This window comes from Passer domesticus, chromosome 32 (genome assembly GCF_036417665.1).
Source record: "Passer domesticus isolate bPasDom1 chromosome 32, bPasDom1.hap1, whole genome shotgun sequence".
NCBI classification, from domain to species: domain Eukaryota; kingdom Metazoa; phylum Chordata; class Aves; order Passeriformes; family Passeridae; genus Passer; species Passer domesticus.
This window is the reverse complement of record NC_087505.1, coordinates 1451416-1465255: the sequence shown is the minus strand read 5'-3', so window position 1 is coordinate 1465255 and position 13840 is coordinate 1451416. Positions and strand designations below refer to the sequence as shown.

The 13840-nt window shown below is 65.0% G+C and overlaps 2 protein-coding genes and 1 long non-coding RNA gene across 3 annotated transcripts; all 3 read left to right on the top strand.

The window, feature by feature from the left end:
• Positions 1 to 921: 921 nt before the first annotated feature.
• LOC135288073 (Fc receptor-like protein 2) lies at positions 922 to 3161 on the top strand. Its single transcript, XM_064401356.1, has 5 exons — positions 922 to 1101; positions 1342 to 1608; positions 1698 to 1976; positions 2744 to 3013; positions 3148 to 3161. Exons 1-5 carry the CDS (start codon positions 1035 to 1037, stop codon positions 3159 to 3161), a joined length of 897 nt encoding a protein of 298 aa, XP_064257426.1. The 5' UTR covers positions 922 to 1034.
• A 148-nt stretch (positions 3162 to 3309) lies between these two features.
• Positions 3310 to 5697, top strand: LOC135288381 (uncharacterized). Its single transcript, XR_010351522.1, has 4 exons — positions 3310 to 3906; positions 4481 to 4502; positions 4587 to 4657; positions 5250 to 5697. It is a non-coding gene; the product is annotated as an uncharacterized LOC135288381 (long non-coding RNA).
• A 982-nt stretch (positions 5698 to 6679) lies between these two features.
• Positions 6680 to 12832, top strand: PEX19 (peroxisomal biogenesis factor 19). Its single transcript, XM_064401648.1, is given in 9 exon segments — positions 6680 to 6755; positions 7759 to 7793; positions 7795 to 7857; positions 7925 to 8090; positions 9030 to 9115; positions 9199 to 9357; positions 10817 to 10993; positions 11750 to 11794; positions 12392 to 12832. Coding segments are annotated over 9 exon segments (837 nt in total). The 5' UTR covers positions 6680 to 6694; the 3' UTR covers positions 12437 to 12832.
• Positions 12833 to 13840: the final 1008 nt, after the last annotated feature.

Here is a 13840-nt window from a genome sequence, read left to right as displayed (position 1 = left end):
GCTGGGGACAGGTGGCCCTGGCAGCGAGTGACAGCCAGTGCACACGGCTGGGGACAGCGGGATGGCCGGGAAGGTGGCGCTGCTCCTGTGGGGTGAGTGCCCCGGGCACGGGCCTGACAGCCCAGGCATGGGGAGGGAAGGGGGCACAGGGGGGCTGCGGGGTCCCCTGAGGTCCCCAAGGCCAGCAGAGCCAGTGGGGGACAGAGCCTGTGTCCCCCAGTGTGACTGGGGTGGCCCTGGGGACAGGGATGGGGACAGGAATGGGGGACAGGGATTTGGCGACAGGGATTTGGGGTTTGGCACTTTGGGGCTGGGGCAGCCGTGAGGACAGGGGGATGAAGGGGCAGGGACAAGGGGACAAGCACCATGGGGATGTGGCCATGGGGACAGGTGCCATCAGAATGGGACCATGGGGACAGGAGCATGGGGATGTGGCCGTGGGGCTGGCAGGGGTGACCTGAACCAGCCCGGGGTGGCCGTGGTGTCCCCGTGGCATCCATGACACCTGAACGTGGCGCGTGGGCGGCTCTGACAGAGCTGTCCCCTGGGAGCCTCTCCAGACCTGCTGGGGACAGTCCCCGAGCACTTTCCCACAAGAACTGCTGTCCCCACGGGGACAGCTCGGGGACAGCCCCCACACCCCGTGTCCCCCTGCTGCTGTCCCCACAGTGCCACCCCCTCTGAGCCCTGTCCCTTCTCCCTTCCAGCCCAGACCCTCGGCCTCGCTGGTGAGTCCTCGGGGGATGCCATGGCCCCACCCCGCTGTCCCCAGCCCCGCGCTGGCCCTGCCAGCCTGGTGTCCCCTGCCAGCCTGGTGTCCCCTGGCAGCCTGGTGTCCCCTGCCAGCCTGGTGTCCCCTGTCACCCGCAGGTGCCCAGACCACCCAGCTCCTCGTGGAGCCCCCCTGGAGGCCGGCGGTGCTGTGGGACCGGGTGACACTGACCTGCCAGGGCTCGGGGACAGCCGGTGCCATCACCTGGTACAGGAACGACTGGCACTGGAGGCAGCAGGGAGGTGACCACCTCATTGTCACCATGAAAGGCACCTACACCTGTGACAGACCCGACACCGGGCGCAGCCCCCCCGTGACAGTCTCAAGCGGTGAGGGGGGTTTGGGTGTCCCCAGGCTGGCACCCACGGGGACCCCGAGGGCTCTGGGTGGGCTCTGCTCCATGGGTCACCTCCTGTGTGACCAGAGCCTGTCCCCTGCTCTGGGGACATCCCAGAGCATCCCATTGTACGGAACCCCGTGTCGGAATTGGGGACCCCTGGTGCCCTGGGTGTGACCCAGTGGGGGGGTCCCGGTGCCATCGGGTGTGACAGGTCCCCTCTGTCCCCCAGATCTGCTGGTGCTGCAGGTGCCAGCGCGGGCACTGCTGGAGGGGGACACGGTGACACTGCGCTGCCGGGGCTCTTGGAACAGAACGGTCAAATTTGTGCTCTTCTACCATGAGGGGAAGGAACTGGGGGGGCTCCGCGATGGCACCGAGCTGTCCCTGTCCCCTCTGCAGCTGAGCCACCGCGGCCGCTACCGCTGCAGGGGCTTGGTGGGACCCTGGGGGTCAGAGAAGTTTCGGGAGTCAGCAGCAGTGACAATGACAGTGCACGGTGAGACCCCACAGCCGCCACCCCGCCACCCCCACAGCCCCTCCCCAGGGACTCAGAGTCACAGTCCTCACCTCCCCTCTCCTTCCCAGAGCTCTTCTCGGTGCCAGTGCTGGAGGGTCCCCCCGAGCTCATCGAGGGGTCCCCCCTGACTCTCAGCTGCCTCAGCACCCCCAGCGCCCTGCGGCCCCACGCCCCCCTCCTGCACGTGTTCTACCAGGACGGGCAGGTGGTGGGGGGCCCGCAGGGGTCCCCGCAGCTGCTGCTGCCCACCGTGGGGGTCTCCCACTCGGGGCATTACAGCTGCGAGGTGCGCTCCGAGGGGGGGAACGTGAGGAAGAGCAGCGCCCGGCTCCGCGTCACGGTGCGCAGTGAGTGCGGGGATGGGCACGGGGAGCGCCCAGAGACCCTCAGGGTCCCCTGCCTGGGGACTCCCATCACTGCCTGGGGACCCCCAGCCCTCCCTGACACGTTTCCGGGGTCCCCCAGCCCTGCCTTGCTGCCCCCAGCCCTCCCCGATTCCTTCCTCGCGTTCCCCCCATCACTGCCCCGATCTCCCCCTCCTTCCCCGGGTCTCACCCCCGGTCCCCCCGCTCCTTCCTCGGGTCCCTCCCCGGGTCGCCCAGCCCTGCCTGGGGACCCCCAGCCGCCCCCGACCCCATCCCCGGCTCTCCCCATCGCTGCCCGGGTCCCTCCCCCGCTCCTTCCATCCTTCCCCGGGTCCCCCCTCCGTGCCCCGGGTCCCCCCATCCCTTTCCCGGATCCCTCCCTGGGTCCCCCCAGCCCTTCCCGGGTCCCTGGCCGGGTCCCCCAACCCTGTCCGGGTACCCCCATCCTTCCCCGACACCTTTTCCACGCCCCCCCATTACTGCCCGGGACCCCCAGCCCTGCCTCGTGTCCCCCCACCCCTTGCCAGGTCCCTCCCCAGGTCCCCCCATCCCCGTCTGTGTCCCCTCACCCCTCCCTGGTGTCGCCCCCCTCCCTCTCCAGGTGTCCCCTCCCCGGCCCCCCCGTCCCCCCTCGGGGTTCCTTTCCAAGCCCCCCCATCTCTGCCCCCCCTCTCCCTCAATGGGGTCCTCCTGCCCCTCCCCGACCCCCCCGGGTCCCTCAGTGTCCCCTGCTGTCCCCCCTCCCGCAGGGATCCCACCCTCGGGGGTGTCCCTGTCGGTGCAGCCCCCCGGGGGACAGGTGGCACTGGGGCACCGCCTGCTGCTGAGCTGCACGGTGGCCATGGGGACAGGTCCCCTGTCCTTCTCCTGGCACCGGAAGGGCTCAGGCGCACTGCTGGGCACCGGCCACCAACTGGAGCTGCCCCACGTTGGGGACAATGCCAGCGGGCAGTACCGGTGCCGGGTCAGCGACGGGGACAGCGTGGCCGAGAGTGACCCCCTGAATGTCACCGTCCTGGGTGAGCGGGACCCTCGGGCTGGGGTGACCCCACCCACGGCACCCCCATCCCACCTCTCCTGTGCCAGCCCTGTCTGTGTCCCCGCAGTGCCCGTGGCCAATGCCACCATCACCCCCGGTCCCCTGGCACACCAGGTGCACGCAGGTGACAACGTGACCCTGCGCTGCTCGGTGCAGGTGGGCTCAGCCCCTGTCACCTTCACCTGGCTGCACAACGGGCAGGAGGTGGCCCGGGGTCCCCTCCTGGAGCTGGGGGACATCGATGTGGGACATTCGGGCACCTACCAGTGCGTGGCCACCAACCAGCTGGGACAGGACGGGCACCGCGTGTTCCGGGCACTCAGCCCAGAGCTGGCCCTGGAGGTGACAACGTGGGGACACGGGCACACAGGTGACGCCGCTCGGGGACACCGTGGGGGCTCAGAACTCCGGATTTGTCCCCGCTCTGTCCTTGGTGACACAGAAGGGACAAGGCACAGGTGGCGTCACCCAGCGTCACTGTGGGCGCTTCGACCACTGGGTTTGTCCCTGAAGGTGACACGGAGGGGACACGGAGGGGACAGAGCACAGGTGGCATCACTCGGGGACACTGTGAGGGCTTGCAACCTCGGGTTTGTCCCCACTCTGCCCTTGGTGGCATAGAAGTGACAAGACAGACGTGGCATCAGCCAAGGTCACTGTGGGGTCCAGGACAGCTGGGTTTGTCCCTGGTGGTGACACAGAGGTGACAGGGCACAGGTGGCATCACCCCGGGTCACCGTGGGGGAGCAGCACCCCCGGGTGACCCCAAAGTGTCCCCTCTGTCCCCAGCAGTGGCCGCAGGGGTTGGCAGCTCCCTCCTGGCCCTGGTCCTGCTCGTGGGTGCCATCGTGGGCTGGCAGTGCCACCGCCGGGGTGGGTGACAATGGGGACAGTGGGGACAAAGGGGACAGTGGGGACAAATGGGACAATGGGGACAGTGGGGACAATGGGGACAGTGGGGACAGTGGGGACAATGGGGACAATGGGGTGGCACCCACAGACCCTGAATGAGCCCGTGGTGACCCCGGCTGAGGCTCCTGGGGGGTTTGGGGACATCTGGGGACATCCCAGGAGGATTTGGGGGGGGTCCTGGGGGGTTTTGGGGTCTGGGGGAATTTGGGATTTCAAGGATTTTTTTCCGGGTATTTTGGGGCTTTTTGGGTGTCTGGGGGAGGTTGGGATTTTAGGGATTTTTTAGGTGTTTTGGGGGTTCTGGGCAGTTTTGGGATTTGGGGAATTTTTTGGGAGTTTTGGGACTTTTGGGGGGTTTAGGATTTTTGGATTTTTTGGGTATTTTGTGGATTTTTTTGGCTCCTGGGTGGGTTTGGGATTTCAGGACTTTTTGGGGAATTTTGGGACATTTTGGGGGTTTCTGGGGGAGGATTTTGGGGTCCCCTGGCGCTGTCCCCACCCCATTGTCACCCCATTGTCACCCCTTTCCCCGCAGCCCCCAGGACCCCCGAGGACAGGTGAGTGCGGGAGGGGCCCGGGGGTGTCCCCTTGTCCCCAAACGCCACCTCGAGGCCACCCCGCTGTCGCCGTTGTCCCCGCAGGACCCCCGCGGTGCCCCCCGAGGGGGGCGAGGTGCTCTACACCCAGGTGGTGCCCACGGCGAGGGCGGCGGGTGAGCGGGGACAGCGCCTGGCACCGGGGGTGGCACCGGGGGTGGCACCGGGGTCCTAAATGCCACCCCCAGGGAGCTGCTGGGTCCCCAGATGCCACCCAGGGGACAGTGGTGACATCGATGGGAACGTGCTGTGACACTGGGGGGCACTGGGGGTGGCACTGGGTGGCACCGGGGGACACTGGGGGACACTGGGGGACACTGGGTGGCATTTGTTGGCACTGGGTGTGGCATTGGGGGTGGCACTGGGTGGCATTGGGGGACAGTGGGTGAAACTGGCAACACTGGGGGACAGCGAGTGGCACTGGAGGTGGCACTGGAGGACACTGGGTGGCATTTGTTGGCACTGGGGGTGGCACTGGGCGGCACTGGGTGACACTGGGTGGCACTGGGGGACACTGGGTGGCACTTGGTGATATTTGTTGGCACTGGGGGTGGCACTGGGTGGCATTGGGTGACACTGGGTGGCAGCGGGGGTGGCACTGCGGGCGGCACAGGGTCCCCAAATGCCACCCAGGAGACAAAGGAGCAGTGCAGGCACGGGGACGTGGCACCCCTGGGTGGCACTGGGTGGCACCGGTGTCTCCCGTAGGGTCCCCAAGCGCCACCGCCGAGGTCCCCCAGGTGACCTACGCGGAGCTGCCGGGACCGCGGTGGCACCCGGGGGACAGCGGTGACTACGAGAACGTGCTGTGACACCGCGGTGGCACCGGGGGGCGGCGCCCGGTCCCCAAATGCCACCCAGGGACAGCGGTGACATCCACGAGACAGTGCTGTGACACTGGGGTGGCATTTGTCCCCAAGTGCCACCCCTCAGGGAGCTGCCAGGTCCCCAAATGCCACCCAGGGACAGCGGTGACATCCACGAGACCGTGCTGTGACACTGGGGTGGCACAGGATCCCCCAGTGCCACCCCTCAGGGAGCTGCCAGGTCCCCAAATGCCACCCAGGGACAGCGGTGACATCGATGAGATGGTGCTGTGACAATGGGGGTGGCACTGGGGACAGGCACACGCTTGTGTCCCCTGGTCCTGAGGGTGCCACCCTGCCCGTGGCCACCGGGACCTGGCCCTGTCCCCTCCCTGTGGCCACCGGGACCTGGCCTTGTCCCCTCCCCGGGGCCACCGTCCCTCTGTCCCTTTGTGCCACAGGAATTTGGGACAATGCCAAGAACGAGCCCAGAGTGACCCCGGGTGGCCCGGGGGGGTTGGGGACAGCCCGGGGGGGTTGGGGACAGCCCCGAGGTCCCCGGGGGTCCCGGGAGCGGAGCCCCCCAGGGGGCGGGGATGGGGGAGGGGGGCAGGAGGGGCTGAGCTTTGATTCCGTCTCCTTTGCTGTCTTCATGGACAAGAAATTCAGCAATAAATTCTATAATAAATTCAACAATAAATTCAATAATAAATTCAATTATCACCCCCAAACTCCGCCCGGGACCGAGCCCGGCCTGCGGGGCTGGGGGGGCTCCCAGGGGGGCTCCCAGGGGGGCCTGTTTCCTGTCCCTGGTCCTGATCCCCTTCCCATTCCCGTTCCCGTTCCCGTTCCCATTCCCATTCCCATTCCCGTTCCCGTTCCCGTTCCCGTTCCCATTCCCGTTCCCATTCCCGTTCCCGTTCCCGTTCCCATTCCCGTTCCCGTTCCCATTCCCGTTCCCGTTCCGTTCCCGTTCCCGTTCCCGTTCCCGTTCCCATTCCCATTCCCGTTCCTGTTCCCATTCCCATTCCCGTTCCCGTTCCCGTTCCCTTTCCCATTCCCATTCCCATTCCCGTTCCCATTCCCAATCCCATTCCCATTCCCATTCCGTTCCCATTCCCATTCCCATTCCCATTCCCGTTCCCATTCCCATTCCCGTTCCCATTCCCGTTCCCATTCCCGTTCCCATTCCCATTCCCGTTCCCGTTCCCGTTCCCGTTCCCGTTCCAATTCCCGTTCCGGGTTTTCCAGGGGGCGTGCCCAGAGGAGGGGGCGTGGCCTGTCTGGGGCGGGAAGGGGCGTGTCCGCGGCAGCGCCCCCTGGCGGCGGAGGGCGGAGCGGGCCAAGATGGCGGCGGAGCCGGGCGCGGGCCCGGGGCAGGACGCGGAGCTGGAGGAGCTGCTGGAGAGTGAGGGGGGCCCGGGGCACTGGGGAACCGGGGGGGACCGGGAGGGGCTGGGGGATCCTCGGGGTGCGGGGCGGCTGCGCGGCGTTGGGAGCGGTGGGGGCGAGGGGGGCCGGGGGTCACTGGGGTGAGGGGGGAGCGGGGGGGGCCGGGGTCGTGAGGGGCTGTGGGGGGTGAGGGGGGGTCTGAGGGGCCGGGGGAGTTGTGAGGGGCTGGGGGTTATTGGGGTGAGGGGGGGTCATTGGGGTGAGGGGGGGTCTGGGGGTCATTGGGGTGAGGGGGTCACTGGGGTGAGGGGGGTTCTGAGGGGCCGGGGGAGTTGTGAGGGGCTGGGGATTATTGGGGTGAGGGGTTGAGGGGGGTTATTGGGGTGAGGGGGGTCTGGGGGTTATTGGGGTGCAGTTTTTGGGGTGCAACCAGGGGTAGGGGTTATTAAGGTCCACTTTTGGGGTGTAAGCAGGGGTAGAGGTTATTGGGGGTGCAGTTTTGGGTGCAGTTTTGGGGTAGAGGTTTTTGGGGTGCAATCAGGGGTAGGAGTTTTTGGGGTGCAATCAGGGGTAGGGATTATTGGGGTGCAGTTTTTGGGGTAGGGGTTTTTGGGGTGTAATCAGGGGTAGGGGTTTTTGGGGTGCAATCAGGGTAGGGATAATTGGGGTGCGGTTTTTGGGGTGCAGTCAGGAGTAGGGATTATTGGGGTGCAGTTTTTGGGGTGCAATCAGGGTAGGGATAATTGGGGTGCGGTTTTTGGGGTGCAGTCAGGAGTAGGGATTATTGGGGTGCAGTTTTGGGGTGCAATCAGGGTTAGGGGTTTTTGGGGTGCAGTTTTGGGGGTGTAATCAGGGTTAGGGGTTTTTGGGGCGCAGTTTTGGGGTAGGGATAATTGTGCTGCATTTCGGGGTGCACCTTTACCCCCCCCATTTCGGGCACAACCAGCGGGTTCCCATCACCCCCTTACGGGGCCGCAGCCCCCCGTTTCGGCGTCCCCTGACCCCAAACCCCCCCCCAGGTGCCCTGGACGACTTCGAGCGCAGCCGCCCCGCGCCCCCCTCCCCCTGCCAGCTCCTCCTGCCCCCCGTCCCCCCCCTCGGCCGCCGACTCCGCCAAGGTGAGCCCCCCAGAGCCCCGTGAGCGCCGCGTGGGGCCGCGCCGGGCCCTGCTGACCCCGTGGCCAGGGCTCGCTCTTCTCCTCGCAGGAGAGGTTCTTCCAGGAGCTCTTCGAGGGCGAGCTGGCGGCGCAGGCGGCGGCCGAGTTCCAGGAGGCCATGCAGGAGCTGGCCCGCCAGGAGCCCCAGCTGGTGGAGCAGTTCCAGAAGCTCTCGGAGGCTGCCGGCAAAGTCGGTGGGTGGGCTGGGCCCGGGGGGGGTCTCGAGCCTGGAGTGGGCGTCGTGGTTATCCCCCCGTCGTGGTTATCCCCTGTCCCCACCCCGGCTGGGATTGTTCCTCTCTTTGGGATCGGGGGCAGCACCCCAGCAGGATCCTGCGTAGTTCCCATTATTTCCCACCCCATTCCCATTCCCATTCCCATTCCCATTCCCATTCCCATTCCCATTCCCTCTCCCACCCCATTCCCATTCCCTCTACCACCCCCATTCCCACCCCATTCCCACTCCCATTCCCATTCCCAATCCCGTTCCCATTCCCATTCCCACCCCATTCCCATTCCCATCTTATCCCCACCCTAGTCCCACTCCCACTCCATTCCCAATCCCATTCCCACTCACACTCCATTCCCATTCCCATTCCCACCCATCCCACCCCATTCCCACCCTCTTCCCATTCCCATTCCCACCCCATTCCCATCCCATTCCCATTCCCATTCCCATTCCCATTCCCATTCCCACCCTATTCCCATTCCCACCCCATCACATTCCCATTCCCACCCCATCCCACCCCATTCCCATTCCCATTCCCGTTCCCATTCCCATTCCCATTCCCATTCCCACCCCATTCCCATTCCCATTCCCATTCCCATTCCCATTCCCATTCCCATTCCCGTTCCCATTCCCATTCCCACCCCATTCCCGTTCCCATTCCCATTCCCACCCCATCCCCATTCCCATTCCCACCCCATTCCCATTCCCATTCCCACCCCATTCCCATTCCCACCCCATTCCCATTCCCACCCCATTCCCATTCCCATTCCCACCCCATTCCCATTCCCATTCCCATTCCCATTCCCATTCCCATTCCCATTCCCATTCCCACCCCATTCCCACCCCATTCCCCATTCCCATTCCCATTCCCATTCCCACCCCATTCCCATTCCGTTCCCCGCAGGCAGCGACGCGGCCTCGCAGCAGGAATTCACCTCCTGCCTCAAGGAGACCCTGAGCGGGCTGGCCAAGAACGCCAATGACCTGCAGGTACTCGCTGCCAGCCCCTCCCGGGGGGCTCCCGGGGCTGTCCCGGGGGTCCCGGGGGGCTCACGGGGCCGGGGGTCCCGCAGAACTCCCCGGGCTCGGAGGAGGAGCTGGCCAAGGCCCTGGAGGGGCTGGGGCTGGACGAGGGCGGCGGCGACGGCGTCCTGCCCGTCATGCGCAGCATCATGGAGTCCCTGCTGTCCAAGGACGTGCTCTACCCCTCCCTCAAGGAGATCACCGAGAAGGTGGGACCCCAAAAACCGGGAGGAACCCCAAAAACCAGGAGGGCACCCCGAAAAACCTGAGGGGGTCCCCAAAATCCTGGAGGGATTAGCGGGAAACTCAGGGGTGACATGGGGATATCATGGAGTCCCTGCTGTCCAAGGACGTGCTCTACCCCTCCCTCCAGAGAAGGTGGGACCCCAAAAAGTGGGGAGTGGGACCCCAGAAACGGGGAGGGAACCCCAAAACCCTGAGCGGGGTCCCCAAGATCCTGGAGGGATCCGTTGTGGTGTGGGAAACTCAGGAGACTTGTGGGTACATGGTGCAGTCCCTGCTGTCCAAGGATGTGCTCTGCCCCTCCCTCAAGGAGATCACAGAGAAGGTGGGACCCCAAAAAATGGGGAGGGGGGCCCCAAAAACCGGGAGGAACCCCAAAAACCGGGAGGAACCCCAGAAACAGGGAGGGCACCCCAAAAAACCTGAGGGGGGTCCCCAAAATCCTGGAGGGATTAGCGGGAAACTCAGGGGTGACATGGGGATATCATGGAGTCCCTGCTGTCCAAGGACGTGCTCTACCCCTCCCTCCAGAGAAGGTGGGACCCCAAAAAGTGGGGAGTGGGACCCCAGAAACGGGGAGGGAACCCCAAAACCCTGAGCGGGGTCCCCAAGATCCTGGAGGGATCCGTTGTGGTGTGGGAAACTCAGGAGACTTGTGGGTACATGGTGCAGTCCCTGCTGTCCAAGGATGTGCTCTGCCCCTCCCTCAAGGAGATCACAGAGAAGGTGGGACCCCAAAAAATGGGGAGGGGGGCCCCAAAAACCGGGAGGAACCCCAAAAACCGGGAGGAACCCCAGAAACAGGGAGGGCACCCCAAAAAACCTGAGGGGGGTCCCCAAAATCCTGGAGGGATTAGCGGGAAACTCAGGGATGACATGGGGACATCATGGAGTCCCTGCTGTCCAAGGACGTGCTCTACCCCTCCCTCAAGGAGATCACCGAGAAGGTGGGACCCCAAAAACCGGGAGGAACCCCAAAAACCGGGAGGGCACCCCGAAAAACCTGAGGGGCTCCCCAAAATCCTGAAGGGATTAGTGGGAAACTCAGAGGTCTCATGGGGACATCGTGGCCTCCCTGCTGTCCAAGGACGTGCTCTCTCCCTGACCCCCTGTGGGGTCTGTCCCTGTCATCCCCAGGGCTGTACTGGGACATTTCCCCTTTTTCTCCGGGATATCGGGGGTGCCATGGGGCATTTGGAGGTGCCATGGGGATTTGGGGGTGCCATGGGGGATTTGGGGGTCCCTCGATGTCCCCTGGGTGTCCCCAGTACCCGGAGTGGCTGCGGCAGCAGGAGGGGTCGCTGTCCCTGGAGCAGCGGGCGCGGTTCGGGTATCTGAGGGGATGGGATTGGCTGGGGTTGGCTGGGATTTGGGGGTCCCTGCAGTGACCCCAGTGTCCCCACGGTGTCCCCATGGTGTCCCCAGTACCCGGAGTGGCTGCGGCAGCAGGAGGGCTCGCTGTCCCCGGAGCAGCGGGCGCGGTTCGGGGCGCAGCAGGCGCTGATGCTGCGGATCTGCGCGGAGCTGGAGCGGGAGCGGCCCGAGGAGCCCGAGGGGCAGCGCCGGGAGCGCTTCGAGACCCTGCTGGACCTGATGCAGCAGGTGCGGCCTGGTGGCATCCTGACCCCCGGGTCCCCTCCTTGTCACCCCCGTGTCACCCCCGTGTCACCCCCGTGTCCCTCTGTGCCCTCCATGTCACCCCTGTGTCCCCTCCATGTAAACCCCGTGTCACCCCTGTGTCCCCGGGTCCCCTCCGTGTCACTTCTGTGTCCCTCTGTGCACTCCGTGTCGCCCCTGTGTCCCCTCCGTGTCACCCCCGTGTCACCCCTGTGTCCCCTCCGTGTCCCCTCCATGTCACCCTCGTGTCCCTCTGTGCCCACTGTGTCCCTGTGTCCCCTCCGTGTCCGTCTGTGCCCTCCGTGTCACCCCCGTGTCCCTCTGTCCTCCCCTGTGTCCCCTCCATGTCCCCTCTGTGTCCCTGCCATCTGCCTCTGCCCCTTCACGTCCCTCTGTCCCCTCCGTGTCACCCCCATGTCCCCTCCTTTTGACCCCTCGTGTCCCTCTGTCCCCTCCATGTCCCTCTAACCCCCCTGTGTCCCTCTGTCCCCTCCATGTCCCCCCATGTCCCTGTGTCCCCTCTGTGTCCCCCATGTCCCTGTGTCCCTTCTGTGTCCCCATGTCCCCCCATGTCCCTCTGTCCCCCCCATGTCCCCCCCATGTCCCTCTGTCCCCTCCATGTCCCCATGTCCCTGTGTCCCTCTGTCCCCCCATGTCCCCATGTCCCTCTGTCCCCCCATGTCCCCCTGTGTCCCTTCTGTCCCCTCCATGTCCCCCTGTGTCCCCTCTGTCCCCTCACAGCTGCAGGACCTGGGCCACCCCCCCAAGGAGCTGGCAGGGGACACGGTGAGTGTTTGGGGACACCCCTGAAGGGGTTTGGGGTCACCCAGAGGGTTTGGGGTGGCCCTAAAGAATGGGGGGGCCCCAGAGGATTTGGGGTGACCTCATGGGATTGGGGAGATCCCGTTAAAACTGGGGTGACCTCACAGATTTGGGGTGACCCCATAGAACTGCGGGGACCCCAGAAGATTTGGGGTGACTCCACAGGTTTGGGGTGACTCCACAGGTTTGGAGTGACTCGAAAAGATTTGGGGTGGTCCAATAGATTTGGGGTAACCCCATGGATTTGGGTGCCCCCAGGCTTTGGGGTGACTCTACAGCTTTGGGGTTTCCATAGATTTGGGGTCCCTTCATGGCTTTGGGGTCTCCCCAGGCTTTGGGGTGACCCCACAGCTTTGGGGTTTCCATGGATTTGGGGTTCCCCCCATGGCTTTGGGGTTTCCATGGCTTTGGGGTCCCCTCATGGCTTTGGGGTCTCCCCAGGCTTTGGGGTGACCCCACAGCTTTGGGGTTTCCATGGCTTTGGGGTCTCCCCAGGCTTTGGGGTCTCCCCAGGCTTTGGGGTGTCCCCCACAGCTTTGGGGTGCCCCTGTGTCCCCACAGCCACCAGGACTGAGCCTGACGGGGGAGCAGTGCCGCCTCATGTAGGGCACCTTTGGGGTCCCCCCCAGATTTGGGGTCCCCCCCTGGATTTGGGATCCCCCCCGGATTTGGGATCCCCCCCCTGGATTTGGGATCCCCCCCGGATTTGGGATCCCCCCCGGATTTGGGATCCCCCCTGGATTCGGGATCCCCCCCGGATTTGGGGTCCCCCCCGGATTTGGGGTCCCCCCCGGATTTGGGGTCCCCCCCCGGATTTGGGGTCCCCCGGCCCCAAAGGAGATGAAGAGGAGCCCGGCAGTGGGGTCGGCACCTCCCCCTCCCCACATTTGGGGTTTTTTGGGGTGGGGGGCGCAGGGACCCCCCCCGGATGGGGAGGGGTCCCCCCCGGCAGGGGTCCCCCCCTCACCCCCCGTGACCCCAATAAAGAGTTGGTGATGGGAACGGCTGAGCCTGCACTGGGGACATGGGGACAGTGGGGACATTGGGGGACACTGGGGGGACATTGGGGACAGTGGGGACATTGGGGACACTGGGGGGGCATTGGGGACAGTGGGGACATTGGGGACACTGGGGGGGCATTGGGGACACTGGGGGGGCATTGGGGACACTGGGGACATTGGGGACATTGGGGACATTGAGGACATTGGGGACATTGGGGGGACATTGGGGACACTGGGGACACTGCGGGGACAGGGGACACTGGGGGGGCATGGGGACACCAGGGACATTGGGGATAATGGGGACATTGGGGACATTGGGGACACTGGGGGACACTGGGGACATTGGGGACATTGGGGATAATGGGGACATTGGGGACATTGGGGACACTGGGGGACACTGGGGACATTGGGGACATTGGGGACACTGGGGACATTGGGGGGGCATTGGGGACACTGGGGACATTGGGGACATTGGGGACACAGTGGGGACCCTAAGCAGGGGTGACCCTACAACAACACAGGGGTGACCCTATAGCAGCATTGGTGACCCTACAGTGACCCCAAACACGGGTGACCCCACAATAACACAGGGTGCCCCCATAACCCCATTGCAGCCCCCATAACCCCGTTAATGCCCCCATAACCCCGTTAATGACCCCATAACCCCATTAGAGCCCCCATAACCCCATTGGTGCCCCCATAACCCCATTGGTGACCCCATTAATGCCCCCATAACCCCATTGGTGCCCCCATAACCCCATTGGTGACCCCATAACCCCATTGGAGCCCCCATAACCCCATTGGTGACCCCATTAATGACCCCATAACCCCATTGGTGCCCCCATAACCCCATTGGTGACCCCATTAATGCCCCCATAACCCCATTGGTGCCCCCATAACCCCATTAATGCCCCCATAACCCCATTAATGACCCCATAACCCCGTTAATGACCCCATAACCCCACCGGAGCCCCCATAACCCCATTAATGACCCCATAACCCCGTTAAT